This window comes from Coccomyxa subellipsoidea (assembly GCF_000258705.1).
Source record: "Coccomyxa subellipsoidea C-169, whole genome shotgun sequence".
Classification (NCBI taxonomy): domain Eukaryota; kingdom Viridiplantae; phylum Chlorophyta; class Trebouxiophyceae; family Coccomyxaceae; genus Coccomyxa; species Coccomyxa subellipsoidea.
The window spans coordinates 1,256,464-1,279,280 of NW_005178031.1; the positions used below are offsets into that span (position 1 = coordinate 1,256,464).

Below are 22,817 nucleotides of genomic sequence, written 5' to 3' on the forward strand. Positions count from 1 at the left end.
TGTGGAGTGCTCTGGGCGGTACCATCTGCATCTGATTCTGCGCACAACGAGAACACACAATTTCACTGCAAACCGATGTTGAAACACTGTAAGTTGTGCTGCATCTGTTGGTCTGAAAACTGCCTTCTGGAGATGCATGCCGTCTTACCAAGAGAGCTGCGGATATAGACACGAGATGGCTTGCCAGGGCCTGCAAGCTGGAGAAACTGAACCCGCAGCCAGGTACCATCTGATTTGTACTGGTCAGTTCGTACGACAATGCCGCCACTGTACCATGCCTGCATGGGTTCGCAGTCCACCTGCATGCATGAAGGAGGCATGCATGCATGCGCATGAGGAAGCCATCAACATTCCTGTTGACACATCAATATCAAGGTGACTGGCAGGCCAAAGCTAAATGAATGTCAATGCATTGCTTGCATCCCTCATCAAGACAGGAGGGAAGGTGCACATCTGAATATTCTGTGCAGTACCTGTCGATATTGGATGTGGCGGCCATTGTCTGCAGATTCCGGGCTTCCAGCAAAGCTGGCCCATTGAGGTGCCAGCAATTTGATACCATCTGGAGCACAGGTGTCACAGACTTCAACAACCTGGACTGTGACACTAGGAGTCACCCCACTTGCTACCTGCATCACTGGCCAACTTCAGTGATTGCTGAGAAAGTGATCCCTTCCCATTATTAGCCTCTGCATGCATCAATCTAAGAATTGCTTCAGTGATAATGGTGTCATTGATGCAGCATTCCCAGGCCTGTCGTGCTTCTCACCTCGATGCAGGCACCACAGGCAACGCCTGGGTTCCACAATGCAGATCTTGCTGAAACTCTTGCGATTGCTATGTTTGGCCACGTTAAAGGCCCCAGTGGCCCAAATCCGCAAGACGTCGATCCTGCCAAAATGGAGTCTGCCTCTCCCTTCTGTTGCAAGCCGTCCCAGTCACTTTCGTCAGTCAGATCAGCTCTTCTGCAATTCAGCTCACAGGCACTTGCCGCTTGCTCATGAAGGACTCACTGAGGCGAGCAATGCCGTTCCATTGGTCCAGCTTCGCCACGGCTTTGATATGGGAGTGTCTTCTGCTTCACTTGTATATAGCGTCAGCACGAAAAACGCAAGTGTCAGAAGGACGCCCCTCCTCTTGCTATGCATAAGACTGCACGGCCAGGTCGTTCGCCAATCTCATTTACAATCCCTTTCTCCTGAGACATAAATCACGACCACCATGGAGGAGTTTTGTATGCAGTCGGCTGCTGTCATTTGGAGCAGAGCCTGATTATGGCAAGCATGCAATCCCAATCGCTGATTCGACAGCTGTTGTATCAAACATGCATTGCTGAAGGGATGCTGTTTCATGGATAGGATTAGCAAGCTGTTATTGAGGATGTCTGAAGAAGGGTTCTCATGCAGAATAGTGATTGAGAAGATGCATGCATGCCTCTAGGGGGGCCCGGGCACTGCAGTTTTGCCAGAAAATGTCCCTGATTGTTGCCACTTAACACCACTCAGCACCCAGGCAGGATGGAACAGCAAGACTAGCTATAAGACTTGACGCATATGGCAATATTTACAAGGGTGCGACGTGCACATGCAAACATGGGCACTAGATGAGCAATAATTCTAGTGGCCCCTCAAAAGACGCAATTCAATTCACGCACACAATCTGTGACGCCATCATGATGATGGCGCCACAAATTGTGATTCTAATTGTGAGTATTGATACACTCTAATAAGACAATAGAATAGGAACAACTCCAGTCGCTGACAGCGTCTGACCACAAGGGCAGAACACATGTCTTGGGAAGGCAACCGAGGGTGCAAGTTCAATGCAGGAAAAGACCACACAATGCCGTTCTACCTCTCATCCTCAATGCAGCGCGTTTTTAGACGAAAGACATCTTGCATGCGCATCGAAGCAGTGATCAAATGGACAACACTCATGCCCACATAAGAATGCAAGCATGCGAATTTGAAATGCAAAGCAAAACCGAACTTCAGAAGCTGAACAGAGCCACCAGGTTGGACCTAGTGACATGCCCAAAGCCGGATGGTGCTCAACTATTCCTCTGTGCACTAAGGAGCAGCAAATGCTGACAAACAATTGCTACAGGATAAAACTTCGTAACCGGCCCAGAATGCAGAATATTTGACGTCCCTCCCACAGTTTTCTCGAGGCCCAAGTGTGCCACGCACGGTGTGCAGGACATCACACCGGGGCTCACATTGTTCAGGATACTTAAAATTGCCATCTTTTTATTTTCACAGCTTGTTATAGCACCACAAGTGCTGAGCGTTGGCGATGCCGCGCTTCACTAATGTGGGCTTCCTGCTTTGATATTCCTCTTGCTTTCCCTTCCTCCTTTCCTTTACTTTCTCGGCTCCTGCCGCATGTTTTCTGCCTTCCAGTTGCATCGATTTTTGGGCAACCGCGCAAATACGCTCATGCTCCCTTTTCTGGCCGAGCTTTCGAGGTGCCATGATGATTCTCAGCGGACCTCCTGGCTCAGGAGATTGTGCAGCATCCCTTCTTTGGCAGCGGCGGCTTCTCCCTCCCATTCTCCTGGATGCCATAGGCCTTGGCAGGGCCGGCGCCGTCAGCCTTAGTCACACTGACACGTGTCGGCTGCACGGGTGTCACACTTGCGCTGGAGCGGCGCGTGTATCCTGCCTGCACGGATGCTTCCATGACCGCTTCATCGTCCAAGTCCAGAATGGAGCTGGCAGTGCGGGATGCCTGCACAGAGACACACGCATTTCCGGGGGCTCATCATGTATCCGTGAAACTTGTAGAGTGCTCCGCAAAACAGCCATGGGAGGGCAATACGGGCGCCTGGTAATGTGTTGCAGTGAGGCAGCGAATGTGTTTGGGCAGCTGCCTGCAGGAGCTGTACATACCTGGTCCTTAGGATTGGAAAACGAAATTTAGTGCATGGTAATGCAGGTGCCCACGGTTGATTGGGTCTTGCTTCTGGCAAGTCCAACAAGGGGTAGGAATTTGGCAGCCTTTACATGCAGCTTGTCTGCAGACGCACCTTGCCTTTGGCAGGAAAAGTGTGTAATAATAATAATAATAATGCAGGAGAAGGTGAGACATTCACCTGCATGGAGTTGCGGCTGCGCAGGTTGTCGGCCGGGACAAACTCGTGCACGTCGTCCTCGAACATTGCGAAGAAGAAGGACGGCTGCAGCGCCTTGGCCACTGCCTGGCTCAGCATGCCGTGGCGCGCCGCTGCCTTGGGCGCCCCCCGGTTTGCCGACCTGTCATAGTGACCATGCGCTTGATCATTTTAGTCAGTCCACCTTGAGCCCTCAATGATGTAGTCATTGGACTCTAGGTACTGTAGTTGAGCATAAAACCTGAGAATGAAGGTGAGATCTACAGTATCAGACCAGGATCAAATGTGGCATAGTTCAGGAAAAGAGCAGCAAGCAGGAGGGTCTTTTACGTACCTGAAATGCAGGCGCATGGTGATCTGCGGCTCATCGCCCTTGTCTGCCAAGATGAAGCAGCATGTGAAGTCCCGCTTGCCCACCTCGCATGCCCAGAAGCGCGCCTGAGCCTCATCCTGCAAGAGATGCCACACAACGCTCTTGGCGCATGACAGAGATGGAATTTGTGAGATCAGCAGAGAGAGGCAATGTGTTAAACAAAGTCCTTTTGTCACTGCGCTGAAGAGACAACAGGGGAGACTTTAAGGGCTGACCTTGGTCTCATCCACGCACACGAACAGGTCCCAGAAGTTGCTGTTCACGATGGCCTTGTTTCCCAGACCTTGCCAATACAGTCATCATTGTCAGAAGCATTCAGCTATTGGCATGGGAAATTATTTTCACCCCAGAGCTGATTTGCGCAAGCACAGAGAACGTCCACACAACTCAATAAAAGATGACTCCATGGCGCGGGGACCAGGAACAAGGAGTAGAAGATGTTAGCACCTGCCAGGAAGGCCCAGGTGTGGTTTGCGAAGAGGATCTTGGTTGCTTCGCGAGTGATCTCGCAGACGCTGATGGGCGAGCGGATTTTGTCCAGGGAGTGCAGTAGCTGCTCCTTGGTGCGGTTCTGCTGCTCCACTTCCACTGCCTTCTTGTAGTCGGCCTCCATCTTCGTCGACATAATGCGCACCTGCACAGGAGGGATCACCACCCAGCTGAGCGCAGTTGAGGAAGAAAGGAATGCAGACATCAAGGTCAGAGCTAGGGCCAGAGATGAGAGAAACGGCTCCTGCGCAATGGCATGTTATGCAAGAACATCACAATGATCAGCGCAATTGGCAAATGTCGGATGCATCCTACAGATCTGTTTTCATATTATGAGGCTGCTGACGTGCAGATGCTGGGCAAAGGTTGGGTGATTAGTCAGCATGCACACCATGTCCATGAAGATGCGAGTGGTCTCTGGGCTGAAGCCCTCCTCGCGAGGCTTCGAGTCCATGACCAATCTGCAGCATCGCAACAGTCTCACATGCAGCAAAACCAATTCTAAAAGTGCATCTAAATGGCATTGCATTGGAAGAAGAGCACAATATATTGTAAAAGCTGCTGGAACAGAGAACTTACAGTGCGCCAACGCGGTGGTTCTTGGAGGACATGAGGGGAGCGCATGCATAGAAGCGTGCGCCTGCCTGCCGCTCAAGCTCCGAGAATCTGCTCACAAGCCCATTCGTCACCTAATTTTGGCACGAGCAGGACAAAGTAAAAGTGAATGGCAGGAGCAAGGAGAATATCAGGCTGTGAAATGCAGGGTGTGTGACTGCTGCCTACCTGCAGTCCTCACGTGTGTCCTTTACGATCAGCAACTCTTGATCCAAGGGGACAGCTGCAAGGTTGGGGAGGCTCGGCCAGTCAGCCGGGTGCTGCACGCCAAAGTACTGCAGCTTTCCCCGGTTCAGCATTCCCACGCCTGCCACAGCAAATATACTAATGCTTGACCGCCATTGCTCTTTTCTCAGACCCCATGCATCAAGCCAGTCGACAAGTTGCCCACAGAGTCTGAGGGGGGTTGAAGGGGTACCTGTAGCAGGGACGCGCAGCAGAGAGGACAGAAGCTTGCACATGCTCTGAAGCACGGAGTCTTCATCCGCTGGATTCTTTGATGCTGAGACGAAAGAGATGCGCTGGGGTGAAGCAACAACTCCAGCTGCCGCCTGAGGCTGCTCTGTGACTGCGCCTCCCTTGATATTTGCATCTGCATCGCTTGCAACTGCTTCCTGTGCAGCTGACTCCATGGCTCCTTGCGTTATGACCACTGGATCTGCGGACTGCAGGGCATGGTCCACGTGACAATTCAGTTGTGTGTTCAGGTTGGTACTCAATTAGTGGGCATGTTCTTATATGTTACATTTTATTCTTCATGGCGTCATTTTATAACGATGCATGCGGTGCACCAGTTCATATCTGTCCCACGGTCAATGTGTTGCGCAGATGTTGGGGAAGGTGAGGTCCGTCTCATCTCCATGACTGGAATTGTTCATTGATCGATTCTGATTTAAGCCCTCAAAATACTGCATCCAGACATAAAGATCGAGCGTACCTGCAGCGGTACCTGCTTGGCTGGCCCTTCGATTGCGTTCGAGGTCCTCACTGTTGTGGGCTCTCGCGCAAGACACATGTAAGGCCCAAAGGCTAGGGTTTGCCTCCTCCACCTCTTTCAAATCCGTTCAACCGAAGCCACTTCAGCACGATAAGATACGGGAGAAGCAAGCAGTGCACGAGACGCGGTTTCGGAGAATTGCACGGCTTTCAAGCAACGTGTGCTTGAACAATCTCGCCGTGCATGATCACCACAGGCTGTGGCATACGAGAGCAGGAACGAGTGGGGAAATCCTCGATCCACTAAAAACGAGAGAAACAGGAAGGAAGAAGAGCGCGTTCGAAGGAAGCTAAGAGACTTGGCTTTGGCAGCCAGGGGGAGTAACCCTAGAGGTCATCCTAGGTTTCAATTCCTGAATACCACGGTGGCAGTGAGTCACCGCGGCTAATAAAAACCAAAAACCTTTCGACACCTTCCTAGCATCCCGAGAAAACAACTGAAGTCCTTCCTATCAACCGTCCTGTGAACTAATACGCTGCAAAGAGCGAGAACAAAAGAACTGACAGGATGTCCAGTCTTTCGGGCCTGGTGACTTCCCCAACTATCGCTCCGGAGGTCGAGGAACATGTTACACATCGTGCCGTGGTATGGCAAGGGACGAAGAAGATGGCGGTGAGCAAATCCAGTGAATTTGTTTGTGTTTGGTAGTACAACATATTTGGGATGTCAGCGTGTAAGGAAAAAAATTCTCGGTTCGTCCTTCGGGATGGTCTGTAAATGTCACCATGGTGGCTTCTCGAGTGATCTCGAGAAATTCCTACGTGCATACGCAGGTCATTGACGTACCTAAGCCAAAGATCACCAATCCGGTGCGCTGACCTGTGCAAGACCATTGCTTCATGCTTTTTGACTCGGGCTCCTGATCTCGGAAGATGTGTCTCAGAACAACATCGTTTGATGCTGTTGCACTTCCATGCCGTTTTGCAGGGAGACGCCATCATCAAAGTGACGAGCTCGGCAATCTGCGGGAGCGATCTTCATCTTTACTTGAACGTCATTCCTGGAATGGAGAAGAATGCCGTCATGGGCCACGAGGTCAGCGTTCAGATTAAACTTTTTCCAGTACAATTCCGTTATTTTCTACTCGCAAAGTGTGCATGTCTGAAAACAATGTGCCGACCAACAATGTTTGCGCAAGTGTAAATTAAGTGTAATGCATTGGCACTCCTGCACTGACATTCTGCTGATTTTTCCCCAGTTCATGGGCATCGTGGAGTCCGTTGGATCTGACGTCAAGAACATCAAGCCGGGCGATAGAGTGGTGTCAAGCTTTGAGATGGGCTGCGGCCAATGTTTCTACTGCAAGGTCTGTTCCTCCTCCACCCCGTGGAACCATAGCCTCAAGTTTTGCGGACGACCTGATGTCGCATGAAGCAGCAAATGTGTTATAAAGCTCAAGCACCTAACGCTTTACAAACGCACGTGCACCAGAGGCAAATCTACAGCGGCTGCGACTGTACCAACTTCTCTGAGGTGGAGACAAAGCTCTACGGGCACCACACCGCTGGCTTCCATGGTACAAATGCCTGCACAACAACGACCTCTTATTAGTGCTGTACACTCATCATCTTCTACTTGATTCATCTTCTACACAGTATGCCTGCACATGCGCGGCAACAACATCTGAAAGATCTTCAAGTGATGATGCTGTTGCCTGTGGTCTTAAGCAAAGGTAGTGGCAATTGGCAGGGTACGGAACACTGACCGGGGGGCACCCGGGTGGCCAAGCGCAGTTTGCTCATGTCCTGTTCGGTAAGCTGATTCCCCTCTCAAGCTCTGATTGCTGCCAAGCTCAGCTGTGTATCAACACATCTTTCCTTTCTCTTCTTGTCACTTGAGCTTCACAGCATCCAGGAACTTAATGGCCCCTCCTGTGCATGCACAGCTGACGTGAACCTGCTGAAGGTTCCCAGCCACCTGTCAGACAGTAAGGTGCTCCTGCTGTCTGACATCCTCCCCACTGCCTGGCACGCCAACGAGCTTGGAGGTGTCGGCAAGGGGGACAGAGTCGCCATCTGGGGCGCTGGGCCTGGTGAGTGTAGACACTGCTCTTGCACTGCTTGCACTGTGTCAAAACACAACGCTGCACCGATCCTGCGATGATCGGCAAGATCTGCGCAATTTGATCAGATGATCTTAGGCATCTGTTGCTTCGGCTATTTGCAGCCCCGGCTGGCGGGGGCCGGTATAAATACTGAGCACCGTGCCCACGGTTAATCTTGCATGGATTTGAAGAGTCCATCAAGCGGTAGGATTTGTTCAGGAGCCTTCACTTGCAGCTTGTCTGCGGATGCCCCTTCCTCTGGCAGGAACAGCGTGTAACATGATATGATAAGTGCTGATGTATCTGTGATTGTGTGTCCAGTTGGCATTCTGGCGGCCCACTGCGCATTTTTCCGTGGAGCCGAGCGCGTGGTGATCATTGATGAGGTGGCAGACCGGCTGCGGTTTGCCAAGGAGAAGGTCCCCAAAGTGGAGACCCTCAACTTCAAAGAAAAGAAGGTGCGGCCGCTGCGCAGTCAGGCTGCTCTATGCGGCTTTTAAATATATCTGAAGGCAAACCTTTTTACATTTTCACCTCTGCACTGAGATCTGCTGTTTGAAGTGGGGTGTGCAGCCTCTTGGCTCAAATTTGAATTTGATTTTTGACTTTGAATTTGGGCAGGTGCCAGAGGCGCTCAAGGAGATGATGGGACCGTATGCCCCGGACGTGTCCATCGAGGCAGTGGGAATCCACTACTGCAAGAGCTGGGTGCACAAGTTTGAGATGGCCACTATGCTGGAGACGGATCCCTCTGAGACCCTCAATGAGATCATCTTCTGCACCCGCAAGGCACGCCGCTATTCATGCCTATCGAAAAGTTATCCGTCTAATGCTCTGCAGCACTGATAAACTGCTGCACAAGCACTGATCAGATGTTTTTGTTGCACAGAGAGCCCCTGGAGTCTACTTAGAAACAGAGGATGATATCAAAGCAGAGACCATTGAACCCTTACGAATGTAGATTCGAGAGCTTGCATGCACGAATGATGATTGTGCTCGGCTATAACTTCATGCAGGGTGGAAGGATTGGCGTTGTGGGAGCCTATGCTGGCTTCACCAACCACTACAACATTGGGGCCTTCATGGAGAAGGGGCTCACCATGGCCGCAGGCCAGGTATGTGGCACCAATAACAGAGAATTTCCTGCCAGTGTTTTCTGGCCCTGCAATTCCTGCTCTACAGGAATAGACTCTTGCGTTTATAGATCACAATCTGTGTCTGCCTGGGAATCTTTTGCTGGGTAATTGCTGAGTGAGATGTGCGCGTGCTGCAGACACCTGTGCAGAAGTACTGGAAGGACCTGCTGAGGTGGATTGAGGAGGGCAAGCTCACCCCAGATATGGTGAGCCCTTAGTTGCAGCAGCACACTCAGCACTTGCTCATTTCAAGGAAGCATTTGCGGGTTGCATATCTCATGTACGTGCTGCTCACCCTTCAGTGCTGTGAAAGCTGGCCTTTGGCATGAGAGTTCTGTCTTGGATTTCTGCAGGTGATCACACACGAGCTGCCGCTGAGCAAGGGGCCAGAGGCCTACAAGACCTTCAATGACAAGACAGGCGGCTGTGTCAAGGTGGTGCTGAAGCCTTGGCTCATGGAGACTGAGGAGTAAGCAGGGAGCACACTCGTGGGACCACAGGGATTCAAGCACAAAGTAATTTGATTCACAAAGCAGATCAAAGAGCTAGGGCACCAATACTACATCCGCAGTCCTGCTGCTCAGGACTTCATTCTTACCAAGACTACCAATCACGAAAAAAGTGGTCATTGTGATCGCTGCCGTTGATTAGTTTCTAGGCTTCTGATCTGTTCCCAGCGAGAACATCTGTTAAGATCAACTATTTAGATCCTTCCATGTCCTCCAAACTAGTGAGGATCTGTAGAGACGAAGCGCTGCTTATGGTCTGACTGCTGATTTTGGTGCATTGCGCACAAGTGCTGTTCCGACGCTCTTGAGACTGCCTGGCTGCCCACTCCAAGCGCTGGAGTGGAAGGTATTTCTGTTGTCATCCAAATTCCTTGTGGAGCATGAATGAGCATATTCTGGGGGTCGTGTTCAGTTAGCTAATATACGCATGCAAATGATGTACACCCACATGTGGGAGAGCCATTCTGTTAGTTTCATTGACTTTCATGATTATGCATTCCGGAACAGCGCTCCTGACGAGCGACATGGCATGATGTATATTAATTTTGAATCATATAGATCTTTCATGCATGTCTTCACATGAGGACATATCAAGGCTTGTCGTTTCCTGAAGTTTGCAGCTACAGTCACTCCAGATTACCAGCAGGCCCAGGCTTGCACAGCAGAACAGTATGATATTCGGCATTAGAGACCTGTTCCCTCTGCTGGCGTAGGCACTATTGGCTGAACCTTGGGAGTCATGACCTAGGCATGAGAAGCTTTTGGTAAGAGAGTGCTTGCATGCTGTGAAAGCCCCTTTTCTTTGGCCTGGCTGCCCAATCCATGTATGTATAAAGGAAAAAGCCATGACAGTCATGATTAATGCCAAGTGACACCGAAATTGTTCGAACAAGAGGGAACCAACGGTGGGGATTCGAAGCCTCCACCCGCTGGTGCCCTGCTGCTTTTTTATATCGATATTCTTTTTGTCTTAGGAGGGCCCAGATTGCCAAAGCTGGACTTTATCCGCAGCTTGTCTGTTAAAGATCACTGTACACTTTTCCTAAATAGCTGTGCCTGACTCTTGATGCGCTTGTAAATACCTGCTTCATGCCTCTGATTTTGTCTTGGAAATCTGCCCAAGATCTGGTGGGCAGCAGACCGCAGGGACGGGCCGAGGAAAGCATGGGTGGGCCGTAGCTTGGTGCTGCTCTCATCTTGACGAGCTCGGAATCGGACACAGAAGATTCTTAGACCAACCTTCAGTGTCGAGTGTGCATTTACATAGTCAGTACTGTGGCGTCTCAGGATCCTTTTCGACGTTTGCTGAGCAAAGTTCGCAAGGCATTGTCGACGGTGAAAATGGCGGAGGACGACATGATGCTTGCGGTGTGCTGGGAAGGAAAGGAGAAGATGGAGGTGAGTTCATGAAAAAATTTAACCATTGTCAAGGACGGTGATGCGCTCCGCTGGCTTCCAATCGACGAGCTTGTTGTGACTTATGAGCGGCATGTGAAGTTTCCGTCAGGACTTCGAGATAAATTACTGAAACAATTGATCTTGGAATGTTATATAGGTTCGCAAAGTTCCTCGACCGCACATCAAGGAGACGGTACGTTTGCATTTCTGTCTCGGTGGTCAAGTATGCGTCATTAGGTTTTCGGTCGACGATGCCCAACCAGTAGAGTTTGCAAGAAGCGAGCGCACTGACGACGAGGATGTGATCGCAGACTGATGTCGTGCTCAAGATCACCAGCACATGCATCTGCGGGAGCGACCTTCACATCTACGAGAACGTCATCCCGGGTGAGCACTTGCTGTCATGCACCTGCCTTGCAAGCATGCATCCCTCTACTGTGCCAGCCACGCTCAATCCCAAACGTGCGGTCCATAAAAGCTTCTGTTGTCAGGATCTGAAGAATTCCTATGTGTGCTGCTGTAGGGATGGAGCCGGGTGATGTCATGGGCCACGAGTTCATGGGCATTGTCGATGAGGTTGGCTCAGATGTGAAGAATGTCAAGAAGGGAGACAGGGCCGTGGCCTGCTTCGACATCGGCTGTGGAAAGTGCTTCTACTGCCAGGTACTTTCCAGTCTCAACCCTCAAAAGTTACTATCGGTATACACTGCCTGGTAGCAGTTCGGTTCCGCTTGCCTGGGCTGAAATGTGACCATTTCCAATGCTGTGACATGCGTCCATGCATGCAGAGGGCCCTCTTCTCCAGCTGCTCCACCACCAACCCCTCCAACATGCTCTGCCCCCTCTACGGCCACAAAACTGGCGGCTTCTTTGGTGCGCGGCATTGCATCATCTTTCAGGCTGGCGAATATTGTCCTGCGGTTGCTGTGATTTGATAAGTGAAAAGATGTCAGCAAATTGGACATGTGTCACCGACTCATTGTCACGGACCCATGGCAGCAATACAGGATGATCACAGCAGACTTTCATGGACTGGTACTGATGAGGATCATGTGTGCTGCTTGTGCAGGGTACAGCCACATCACAGGTGATCCAGCTCACTGAGGTTCTTGAGCACCCCCTGTGCATGCCTTCCTCCAGAAATTGTTTTTCCAGCCTGCAGAGCCTTGTCAGTACAGTCATAAAGCTCGGCACAATTTTCTGCTTTTGTTGTGTCACTGCCTGACAGTCTAATGCATGTGCCGATGGCATGTCTGCCTGCTGAAAAAAGGTGACTTATTGCATTATGGCTCCCCAAATCTGCACAGGTGGCTACCCTGGCGGTCAGGCCCAGTACGCTCGCGTCCCATATGGTGACTTTTTCTTCTTCCCTTCTGTACAGATGCTTACCTTTCACTTGCTCGCATATGAGCCAGTCGCATGCATGACATGGCTGCCACAGCTCAGCGCATGCATGTGTCCAGGGGATGTGAACCTGCTGAAGGTCCCCAGCCACCTGCCAGACAAGAAAGTCATCCTGCTGTCTGACATCCTCCCCACTGCCTGGCACGCCAACGAGGTATGTTCTGTTTCACCTATTTCTCTGGCACTTGCCTCCAGCACTTGAGTATGCACACATGGGGACAGCAACCCTGGGTGTCTTGATGCTGGAAACTCCAATTACTGACTTAAGGGCCATGCATTCTGCAGCTGGCATCTGTGGGCAAGGGAGACCGCGTGGCCATCTGGGGAGCAGGCCCCGGTGAGTAACCTCATGCATCATCTGCTACTGTCATGCATGCCATGCATTTTCTACAGCCTGCTTTTTCCGAACTCCAAATGTAGGATGACCATAGGTCGCCTCATGGCCTTCATGCCCTTCATGGGAATCTCAGACTAGACAAAGAGATTTGCAGAAGCACATGGGCTAGGAGTTGGAGTCCCTTGCTTTTATCCCTGACTTGGTGGAGGAAAGCCCAAAAGAAAGAGAAGGTTATAAGGCTGCTTTGATGTGCTGCTGCAGCACACCTCATGTTCATGGATTTGTAAGGCATGTTGTTATAATAATAATCACATAATTATGACTGATCTGCGGATGGTGTGTGTCAACAGTGGGCCAGCTGGCGGCGCACTGTGCATTTGTGCGCGGTGCAGAGCGGGTGATAATCATCGATGACATCGAGTACCGCCTGCAGTTTGCCAAGGACCGCATGCCCAACATTGAGACCATCAACTTCGACAAGGTCAAGGTGTGCACTGCTGACTCCACCCTCTTACAGTCTCAGCTTGTGCCACGGAGCTTCAGGCAGCGCCTTTTAGAACATGGCATGAAAGGGCAGATTCATGGTTTGCATGTCCTTGTCATGACCAAGGTCTGAAAGGCGCTGCCTGAAGCTCCGTGGCACAAGCTGAGACTGTCCTTTCATGACCGTTTCCGCAGGTATTGTCTGAACTTGCTGTGGGTGTCCTGTCACACTGGACCAGCAATTTAAGTGGAAAAAATTCCTTTGTGACGCTTTCATTCATGGCTGGAAGTATGCATGTACAGGTGCCTGAGGAGCTGCACAAGAAGTTTGGCACGACCACTGCCCCTGATGTGGGCATCGAGGCGGTAAAATGTTGTTTTCTTCTTCTCTGTTCTCCTGCCAAGCTTCGCAGCTTTGCAAATTTTAATGCCTATCAGCCTTAGGCCTGGAGAACTCATGATTTGTGTATGTGCATCAGGTGGGCGTGCACTATGCCAAGAGCTGGGTCAGCAAGCTGGAGATGGCCACCGGCCTTGCCACTGATCCCAGCGACATGCTGAACGAGATCATCTACAGCGTGCGCAAGGTGGGGGCCCCCTACCAGCCCTGGGCAGTATGTCCCTGTATCACAGTCCCTGTGGGGTCTGCTATTGATGGCGTCGCTTGACATGCCTTTGCCAGGCTCCAAGATGCCTGGCTTGCTGATATATTCATGGTGGCACACACACACAAGTGTTAGCCCGCCACTTCATGGGTGGCAGGTCGTTGTGCCCTGATCTGCTTTTCTGAAAGATGAGGGCACTGTGGCGTCCCATTTACGAGGTGCTTGATGTTTGCTGCCGAGCGCTGCACATGGACGGCAGCTGACATTGTTGTGCTATTTGTCTAGGGCGGCCGCATTGGCATCGTGGGAGTCTATGTGGGCTACACCAACCACTTCAACATCGGCGGCTTCATGGAGAAGGCAATGTCCGCCGCTGCAGGCCAGGTAGGGCGCATGCATGACCCATTGCTGGAATAATGCCAATCACAAATGATCAACCAAGATATGCATGACAGCAACAAGAGTGAACTGCATGCTGCTCCACGACCATGCTCACATGTAGGAAAACTGCAGGGCAGGCATTTCCAGTTATTGCAGAGCCCTGTCCTCCCTTCAACTTCTTCCTGGCTGATTGCGGACCTGCGTGTCATGCTTGTGTAACCCTTCAGCAACGATACTTAGGCATCCTTGAGAGTGTTTGTGATGCTGCGCAGACTCCTTGCCAGAAGTACTGGCCCCACCTGCTCAAGCTGGTGGAGGAGGGAACGCTGACACCAGACATGGTGCGCACTGAAGACTCCTTGAGTGGTCTTGCTGGTCCTAGCCCTCAATAGCTGTTCAGAGTCTTCCACTAAACAAGCGGCCTCGCTGCATGCCGCATGCTTCATTTAAGATGGTTTAATATAGACCAGACATGACCTCAGGGAGGGGCTCAGCTGAGTGAGAGACCTGTCATGCAGCTTGTGCTGACAATCTGCGTGTGCAGGTGATCACGCATGAGATGCCTCTGATCAAGGCGCCGGAGGGCTACAAGCTGTTCAACAACAAGGAGGAGCACTGCGTCAAGGTGGTCATGCACCCCTGGGACGGGCAGGGCCAGGGTTGAGTGTATGCTCCGCCGCTGATGCACTTGTCATGCCCGAGGGATTTGCACGGGGCCCCAGTTGTCTCTGCAGCAAGTTGCAAGAGTGTGTATTGCAGCATGATGCATTGTTTTGGCAAAGAACAAATGCTGGTGACTGTTCGGGAGCGCATGAATGCTGCCTGGATGTGAGGATCAAAGTTGAGCTGCTGTTGTCGTTGGTTGTGTATGTTTGCTAAATGCATGGTGGCCCATCATAGTGCCTCAATGTGACTGCAAGGGTGCTAGAGGCGCAGAGTCTGACCTGTCTGATTGATGTTTACAGTGCCTGTCTATTTTGAATGCTTGAGCATCACCGTTTCCTGATCTCAGCTGAACTGCATATATTGTATCAATTTACTACTGTGCTAGTAGGAATGTTTGCAAACAATCCCTGTGCCAACTAAAACTGGCCTAAATGAAATCAATAAATTCTGGATGTGCTCTCGAGCATTCACTCTCAGCATCCACGGGGTCCTCAGCCGTCAGATTGCTTAAGTTTACCTAGGTGTAGGCCTACATGCTAGTGACATGTTTCCTGGACCAACTAGCTCAGCCTGATATATCTTTCAAAATCTTTCAGCAACGCCTGGATAGGAAGAAAAGTGTGGGCGGTGAGACACCCAGAGAGTACATATCACGAGGGATCTTCTCACAACACCACCACCACAAGCTCAAACTTTCTGACACAGCGAACATGCTGAGATGTAACGCACGCTCAAAAGACTTTAGTTCTGAATGCTATATCCTCGCCCTCATTTTGCAACACCGCCCGTCACCCTCAGTAACATATTGCCTCACCCTCAAAATGTTCCTGTGTTGCACCAGAGCAGTCCCTCCTGGGGTCCACATGCTGTCATCTCTCGACAGCATCCTTTCTCCGTGGTATTCTCTTCAGCAAATCCCAAGTGGTGACATCTCTCCAGGACATTCTTCTCTGCAGCACTCTCCTCGGCAACACCCACGTGGTGTCATCTCTCCAAAGGACTCTCTTCGGTGTTGCTGAGTGGGCATTGTCAGCAGCACCCCAGCGGGTGTCACCTCTCCAGGGCATTCTTCTCTGTGGCATTCTCCTCGGCCACGCCCTCCTTGGCCCTTGCAGCCTCCTTGCTGGCGCTGCTCTGGTAGGTCAGCAGCTTTATTCTGCAGTCCCCGGCATTCCACACGCGCTGTTCCGTGCGCATTTCCGCCCCTGAGGGGTTCAGCACGCTCACAATGGCCTCCTCTGTCTCAGGAATCTCCCTGTACCCCAGCAGCACCTGCACGGCCCCCACACCCTCACTTTCCACGAAGATACACTCTGCACTGCGCCTGTTTGCCACAATGCCTCTCGTGCCACATCTCAAAAGAGCTACAGCATTGCCCAAAAGAAAGTCACATCGCAGGCAGGCGACCCTCACCGGTGGTGCCTACCAGAAAGGACATCAACGATCATAGGAATATCATGACGCTCTCTCATGAACCATACATTCGTTGCAGAGCATTTCTGGACATTAGTGCCACAGCAATGGCAGGACAGCCAAGCGGCGTGTGAGTGGCGTGGGATGCCTCAGTAGAGCGGACCTGGTCGACTGCCTGTGCTCGCAGTTGCAGGGTGGCGTAGCTGAGCTGTTCGCCCTCGGCGCAGAGTGAGCTGCTGTCCTGGACGATGAGTTGGCAGTCGCCGTTCATGCGCGAGTACACCACCAGCGCCTTGGGCTCCACAGCCACCTGCATATGTTCACCCCCGACACGGCCAAATGAGATTTCAGGCGCAATAATCTCATTTGGCGTCATGTGTTGTCTATTGTGCATAGCATGCGGTGCAGCTGCCGGCATGGGTAAACGGACTGTGTGGCTGTGATCCATGCAGGCACTCTTCTGTATCGCCTGCAATGCATGCGGAGTGATCACCCTCTTCATACAGTATGGCGGACATCTAGAGCCCTCGCTCACTTGCATGGTTGTATTGAGGCAAAAGTTAGTGCGGCAACTCTCATTTGACTGGGGCAAGGTAATTCGAATGCTCAGTTCGCACATGGACAGAGGCGACAAGCAGCCACGTAATATGTTGAGTAAAAAGGGGAAGCCAGCAAGTAAAGTGATGTTTGACAATGGCCGTGCCTGGGTGAGCAGCTTGGCTGAGTAGGCAGTGAAGTTGGAGGAGACTCCCAGGGGCAGCGAGTGCCTGTCCTCAAACCGAGTCAGGCCCTGGAAGGCCACCTTCTCACACACTATGTTGATGTCCGGCCGCCCTTGCTCCTGCACAATGCATTGCATCGTATTGGCAATAGTCCCTCTAATGTCAGTTGCCCCTTGCAAGTGTTGTAAAGCAATTAGATTATCTACTGCGCAAAGGAAGCAGCAAAAAAGTCATTTGAAGAGAATTCATGGTTTACCTCCAGAGATGTTCTGATGTTGAGTTGTACGACCAGGATCTGCAAAGCCAACAATCAGATTTTCTCAGACTCCAATCCCAAATCATACAGACTGGCAAATTGCCTCCCCGCAGCACAGGTAGAACTTACAAGGGGCGGCAGCAACGATGATATAACACTAAACGACTGATTGCTGAGTCAGCCTCCACAAAAGTGTAAGCACGGCAAAGGTGGAGGCAGAGGGAGCACCATGGAGTCGAGGCGCAGGTAGTCTTGGGCCTGCAGGTGCTCCTCAACGCTCTCCTCGCTGCTGCCCGAGTCCCGCCACTGGTTGTCGCACACCACCAGCGCACACTTCACGCTGCCCAGGTCAACCTGCGACAGCATACGCTCATGAGCCCTGCAGCTCCCATGCCATGGAAGCATGGAACCCCACCTACGGGAAGTGCATGCGCATTGCAACTGCCGTAAGCAATTCAATTGAGTGAATGTTCCGCTTGCCTAATCTCTATTCTGCTGGGGCATCAAGGATTTGGCAATTCATGCGGCAAGTCAAGGGCAAGTGCAGTGGGCCTGCTGGGGTTTCCTAGCTAGGCAAGGGATGGATGATCCAACAGTTCAGTTGTATTTGTGAAGCAGTAGCAACGTCCATTTTCACCCATTAGCAGGACCTTAAGCTGCTTTGTCCAGTAGATGGTCAGACTCTCTCTGGGTCTTCTGTCAGCAGGCGGGAGCATGTGCGGTATTGGGATATATAAGTGACCAGCAATGATGACATCTATTTGAAATGATGCAACCACCTTCTTGAAGGACTCGCGGTGCAGGGGGTTGGCCTCGATGTGGCGGATGGCGATGCGGCAGCGGCCCAGGCGCTTGAGGTGGCGTGCGATTTCCTCACCCTCGTGCAGGTTCATGAGGGTGACCTCGCTCCCGCGCGGCAGCCGGTTGTTGCCGCGGTCCAGATCGCTCAGCAGCTCCAGCATGAACGGCGTGTCCTGCCACCCGCAGATCAGCACCGCCTGCCATGCACACGCAGCATTTATTTTTATCCCGTTGAAAATTTCGTTCAACGACCTGCCACATTCCAGCATCCCTAGTACGTGACGCACAGATAGCCTGCAGCTCCACGAGGCAACCAGGTACCTATTGACATCGGTAGGTTTTGACATCATCACACACATCACTCTTGGCAGGCTATCACCATTAATAACTAAATTCCTGCTCATGCATCCATGCATGAGACATTCACAGCATGGAGACCTGGAAAAGGCTTTATACCCATCCATGACAGGAAAGTCTCTATTAATACGCCATAAAAAGAAAGCACATCTTCGGGGCAACACTGTTTAGTATTCTGCATGTGGGAGCAATGGCGCATGCCTCACGGTTGCCAAGGCCTCCGGTGAATTCTGGTGAGACGATGTAGTACATGCCGTCCCCTTTCTGCTGCCCAGCTGGCATCATCTGCGCGTCGCCATTACTGGTGCCGCCCTCCTGCTTCGCCTGGTCATCGCCATTTGCCAGGCCCAGCTGATGCCCTACAACATCCACCCTTACAGCATGTCAGCAACCTCCCCAATCAACCACGCTGCAGCATGCAATCAAATGGCGAGGTGCATATTCCATGGTCTGTCGCTGTGTTCTGCATTCTTCTGTGAGCCAGTGCTCAGATCTGGCGCAGAGTCACATTCAAAACAGGTCGACATGGTGCACCAATCGAGTAAGGTGATGCATACAAAGCACCTCAGCCCCTTGGCTATGTTATTCAACATTTGGCAACAGAGCCACTGCGCGTCTGATGCAAATCAGTATGCAAAACAGGGCGGCAAGGCAATACCTATCCAGGCGAGGGGCCCGCCGCGCTCCTCGGGAGCCTGTCCGGCAGGGGTGACATTGAGCAGGGGCTCTTCGTCGCCTTCGATGGAGCTGCGCGATACGCGGATGCCCGTGGGCGCCTCCTTGCGCCGCTCGTACTTCTCCGGGTCCCAGTCCCCAATGCCACCCACCAGCGGCGCCGCCAGCGGCTGGTACACGCCGGGCGCCAGCCCCGTCGGCCGCATCATGATCAGATCATCGTGCGGGCCCACCTGCGCAGCGCAGCCCTCTTCTCAAGTTCAATGTAACTCTGCCAAATTATGAGCAACAAAACAGCTTATGTGCAAAGCATACCTGCAAGAAGAATGCATCTCGGGGATTGTTCCGGACTGCAAGACGCACAGGAGACGAGCAGGTAAGACTTGGATTAAGGCACAGGCTAAAAGCAGACAGCAGTGGGGTCCAAGATTTAGTTGAGTGCACGTGCTGGGAGGGGAGCTCCAGAGTGGGTGGAAGGCACAGGCAAAAAGTAGGCAGCAGTGCTGAATCACATCGTCCAAGCTAGTGTCCCCAGGAAGGGAAGCTCCAGAGTAGAATGAAGGCACAGGCTAAGAGCAAGCAGCCGTGGGTCCAGGCTAGTGTTGTGTGGGGAGCCGTAGAGTGAGATCGAGTCACAGGCTAAGAGCAAGCAGCAGTGGGTCCAAGCTAGTGTTGTGTGGGGAGCCGTAGAGTGAGATCGAGGCACAGGCTAAGAGCAAGCAGCAGTGGGTCCAAGCTAGTGTTGTGTGGGGAGCCGTAGAGTGAGATCGAGGCACAGGCTAAGAGCAAGCAGCAGTGGGTCCAAGCTAGTGTTGTGTGGGGAGCCGTAGAGTGAGATCGAGGCACAGGCACAGTTGATTGCGTGTGCAGGGACTAGAAAAGCCGGACCAGGGTGTCGGTAGGTGGCGCGACGTCGCATTTGCCGCTGCGGCGGTTGAGCAGGCCCAGCACGGTGCCATCCGCGAATTGCAGCGCCAGCTCGCCATAGGGAACGCCCACCAGCTGCGGAAACTTCTCCAAGAACACCTGCGACGGCGACGCGAAGGACCAAAGCGCCTTGGACACGTCCGCCACCGCTGGATGCTGCACCATGCGCGCCAGCCTGGACAGCCCACATTTGCATGACACTAACACCGCAGTGGTCAATGAACGTAGCTGTCAAAGTATTGCAAAGGGCAGGGGCAAGCATTTCTGCGTCATTGTCGATTTGGCGAGGGGACAATCTTTACAAACACTCAGTATTGCAAGTCCGTGGTTGTCATGTACCACATAGTCCGAGGTATGGTGTTTGCTCAGGGGGGGTGGTCCAAACGCGACAAAGTTATGTATTAGGGACGGAGGTATGGAACAGGGATTCCTTGCCTGCGTGCGGTGACCTGTGTGGTGGGCACAGCAATGATGCGGCGGGAGCAAGCCGCCTGCAGCAGACGCAGCGCGTTGGGTGTCCTCGCCTGCCAGCCACACACCATGCTTCCGCTCAGAGCACAGAGCACTAGACCCCACATGCCCGCTGAGTCTTCAGCAATTCAGAGATGCTTCATCAGGAGCCTCAGGCGCGCAAGCACGTTGGGTGAGAATTGTTTTGAGCATTGGCAATTTGGGTCTGACCTCCACAACAATCTGGGCGCGCCTCCCGGCAGGGCGATCCAGCTCATCCAGCAGTACAGCAGCCCTGAGTGATTGCGCGTCGGCCTCGTCTGGACACCTGTGCACACAGTGCAGCAATTTGGGGGGCACGCCAATGTTAAGGGTGTTAAAGATGCGCTGCCATTGTCTCTGTTCATGTGCATGTGGGTTATGGTCGTTGATCATTACAGGGAAATATGCACAATATTAAAGTGCCACAAGTTGCTGGGGTGTGACCTGGAGGAGTCAGCCACGATGATGGCAACAGAAGCCCACTCAGCCCCCACCTTTTTCAAGTCCCCAGGTACCAGCGGGCTTCCCTGCACACAACACACTAAGGAAGTCAGTGGGACAGCTGAAAGCTGCTTCTAACGAGTTTTCGAGGCTAGGTGAACAGCAATTACCAGACCCAGATCATAGTGGCTTGGTGTGGACAGTGCATTGCTATTGGTGAGATGTGAAGAGGTGCACCTGGCGGAATATGAGGGTGGACTTGTATCTTTTGCTGACTGGGATGGATGACTTGAACATCTCCTCCATTTCCAATTTTGGGCGGGCGCTTAAGACAGCAATGGCTCTGCCTCCAGTGGCCTTGTAGGCAAGGCAGGTCTGCACACACACACATGAGTTTGCCATGACCTTCACGCAGTTGTAAAGCACGCCTAGACATCGGATGACTTTTTATTAGGAACTGTTGATATTAAATATCTAGGCACTGGGATTTTGCAATGCTTACAGACTTTTTGCTGCAGTGAAAGAGAAAGACGGCCCTTACCTGCTCCAAGATTTGTGTGATCATCTCGATGCATCTCTGCGAAATGTTACGCACTCGAGATTTAGTTTGTTCTTCAGAACATATATCTGACACCAAACGGTCATGCAAAACGAGTACAAGCTGAGTGGTATCTCAGTGGATGCAGAACATCACCTGAGACTCGCCCCAAGCCAGCACCACAACCTGCAACAGATTTGCATCACTCTGATTAGTCAACCAGTGATTGTCAAGCTGAGCCTGTCATGCAACTTTTCGAAAGGAAGTTGGTCACTGTCAGGGACAAGGGCATAGGGCAGCACGTACATGATCAATCTCAAATAGATTTCCGCCAGTCTTCACATTTGCCTCAATGGCACCGCGGACGCTCTGCTGCACCAGTGCCACGGTCAAAGCAAAAGCAATCAGCCCGCTCCCTGCCACGCATGCAAACGTCGATGGACTACATGCTTGAAAGCGTCACCTGCCTCCTGTCAGACGCTGCATTGCATGCATGCTGACGCACCTGATATTGCCAGAGAGAAGCCTCTTTCCAGCGGTGAATCCTCTGGGCCTGGCAAGCCGTTTGCAAAGGACAACAATAGAAATACCTGCAGGTCGGACACACAAGAGGTTGCAAACCTGGATCGCAGTATCATCCATGATGGCGCCAGTGCTGAACCAGCATATTTATGTGCGCACACCAGTCCTCACCCTGTAAATGTCCTGGCCCAAGGTTGCTGTGGCGCCGGACGGTAGACTCCGGTAGATCAGAAAGTGCCGCAAACCAGCACCGATGAAGATGATCGAAAGATTCAGGCCGATGAGGAATTGGAGGTCACTTGTGCTGCCCTGCATGACACCCCACGTCCGTCACATGCCTGTTGATCTGCGTATGGTAATTGCCAGCATTACTGGATTACCTACATCTGACTGCTTGACTCACCGTCCGCCAATTGTAGTATGAGTAGAGCGCCCGAGCCCATCTCTCGCCCAACTGCTCATACCAATGCGTCTGGGCAACCGCCTCTCGCTGCCTTCTTTGGTGACCTGCTTGAGAACCATTTTTGGATTCCGAGAAAGGATTCATAGCTGTCTTCTCCAGCTCCGTCCAAAGCTTGTCCTTTGATGCTGTTTGGGATCTGCCATGGGGTGCATCAATTTTCAGTTGCATTGCATGTCTTGGTGCCGCTAAATACTAGTCTTTGGGAAGCCAGTCCATCTAGCAAGCAGCCCTCATGCATCATGAGCTTTATTATTGTATTATCACGTTGGTCGACTAACCTTTCCAAGCTCCTCGCAGCGCTATTTTCCGCATCATTCTGCTGCGATGCTTTTATTCTTGAATTCAATATTCTTTTATGATCATGTGGTAGGCGTGATGAAAAGTGTCGCGCTCTGTGTGCTGGACATGTCGGGATGCCAGGAATGCGAAGATGCCAATTAACACCATTTGGCAAGCAATGCGACCTGAGCCTGACATGCGCCTGCATTTAAGAAATTTACAAGGTAGACTTTTGCATTACTTGCTGCAACTCCAGACGAATGTCCTGCGAATTTGATGATCAATGCTTACCCTCTCCCCACCCTTGAGGTTTTGTAATCAGAGGTCCTTGAATATCTATATTGGTTGCGATGGCCACAGATCGCCAAAAGGGCACTCAAAT

At 51.9% G+C, this 22,817-nt stretch overlaps 4 protein-coding genes across 4 annotated transcripts; 2 read left to right on the forward strand and 2 right to left on the reverse strand.

Moving 5' to 3' along the window:
• Positions 1 to 2,499: 2,499 nt before the first annotated feature.
• COCSUDRAFT_43250 (hypothetical protein) lies at positions 2,500 to 5,221 on the reverse strand (the record flags this gene model as incomplete). The annotated part of the gene is made up of 9 exons (XM_005646038.1): positions 2,500 to 2,730; positions 3,095 to 3,254; positions 3,447 to 3,562; positions 3,701 to 3,768; positions 3,933 to 4,119; positions 4,366 to 4,435; positions 4,554 to 4,640; positions 4,758 to 4,896; positions 5,008 to 5,221. 9 exons carry the CDS (start codon positions 5,219 to 5,221, stop codon positions 2,500 to 2,502), a joined length of 1,272 nt encoding a protein of 423 aa, XP_005646095.1.
• Positions 5,222 to 6,311: 1,090 nt separating this feature from the next.
• Positions 6,312 to 9,239, forward strand: COCSUDRAFT_37346 (GroES-like protein; the record flags this gene model as incomplete). Its single annotated transcript, XM_005646039.1, has 11 exons — positions 6,312 to 6,395; positions 6,514 to 6,621; positions 6,785 to 6,892; positions 7,018 to 7,102; positions 7,276 to 7,338; positions 7,472 to 7,618; positions 7,952 to 8,088; positions 8,252 to 8,419; positions 8,647 to 8,745; positions 8,904 to 8,972; positions 9,120 to 9,239. The coding sequence occupies 11 exons, from the start codon at positions 6,312 to 6,314 to the stop codon at positions 9,237 to 9,239; spliced, it is 1,188 nt and encodes a 395-aa protein (XP_005646096.1).
• Positions 9,240 to 10,616: 1,377 nt separating this feature from the next.
• Positions 10,617 to 14,547, forward strand: COCSUDRAFT_43252 (GroES-like protein; the record flags this gene model as incomplete). Its single annotated transcript, XM_005646040.1, has 15 exons — positions 10,617 to 10,673; positions 10,831 to 10,866; positions 10,985 to 11,060; positions 11,197 to 11,336; positions 11,462 to 11,546; positions 11,743 to 11,760; positions 11,981 to 12,025; positions 12,137 to 12,231; positions 12,363 to 12,414; positions 12,765 to 12,901; positions 13,201 to 13,263; positions 13,377 to 13,484; positions 13,788 to 13,886; positions 14,156 to 14,224; positions 14,428 to 14,547. The coding sequence occupies 15 exons, from the start codon at positions 10,617 to 10,619 to the stop codon at positions 14,545 to 14,547; spliced, it is 1,200 nt and encodes a 399-aa protein (XP_005646097.1).
• A 1,052-nt stretch (positions 14,548 to 15,599) lies between these two features.
• COCSUDRAFT_43253 (hypothetical protein) lies at positions 15,600 to 22,324 on the reverse strand (the record flags this gene model as incomplete). Its single annotated transcript, XM_005646041.1, has 19 exons — positions 15,600 to 15,821; positions 16,126 to 16,272; positions 16,765 to 16,803; positions 16,941 to 16,979; positions 17,169 to 17,294; positions 17,720 to 17,938; positions 18,261 to 18,457; positions 18,757 to 19,006; positions 19,662 to 19,856; positions 20,150 to 20,224; positions 20,382 to 20,478; positions 20,637 to 20,719; positions 20,871 to 21,008; positions 21,175 to 21,210; positions 21,328 to 21,357; positions 21,478 to 21,587; positions 21,677 to 21,761; positions 21,865 to 22,002; positions 22,097 to 22,324. The coding sequence occupies 19 exons, from the start codon at positions 22,322 to 22,324 to the stop codon at positions 15,600 to 15,602; spliced, it is 2,454 nt and encodes an 817-aa protein (XP_005646098.1).
• Between the last annotated feature and the right edge of the window lie 493 nt (positions 22,325 to 22,817).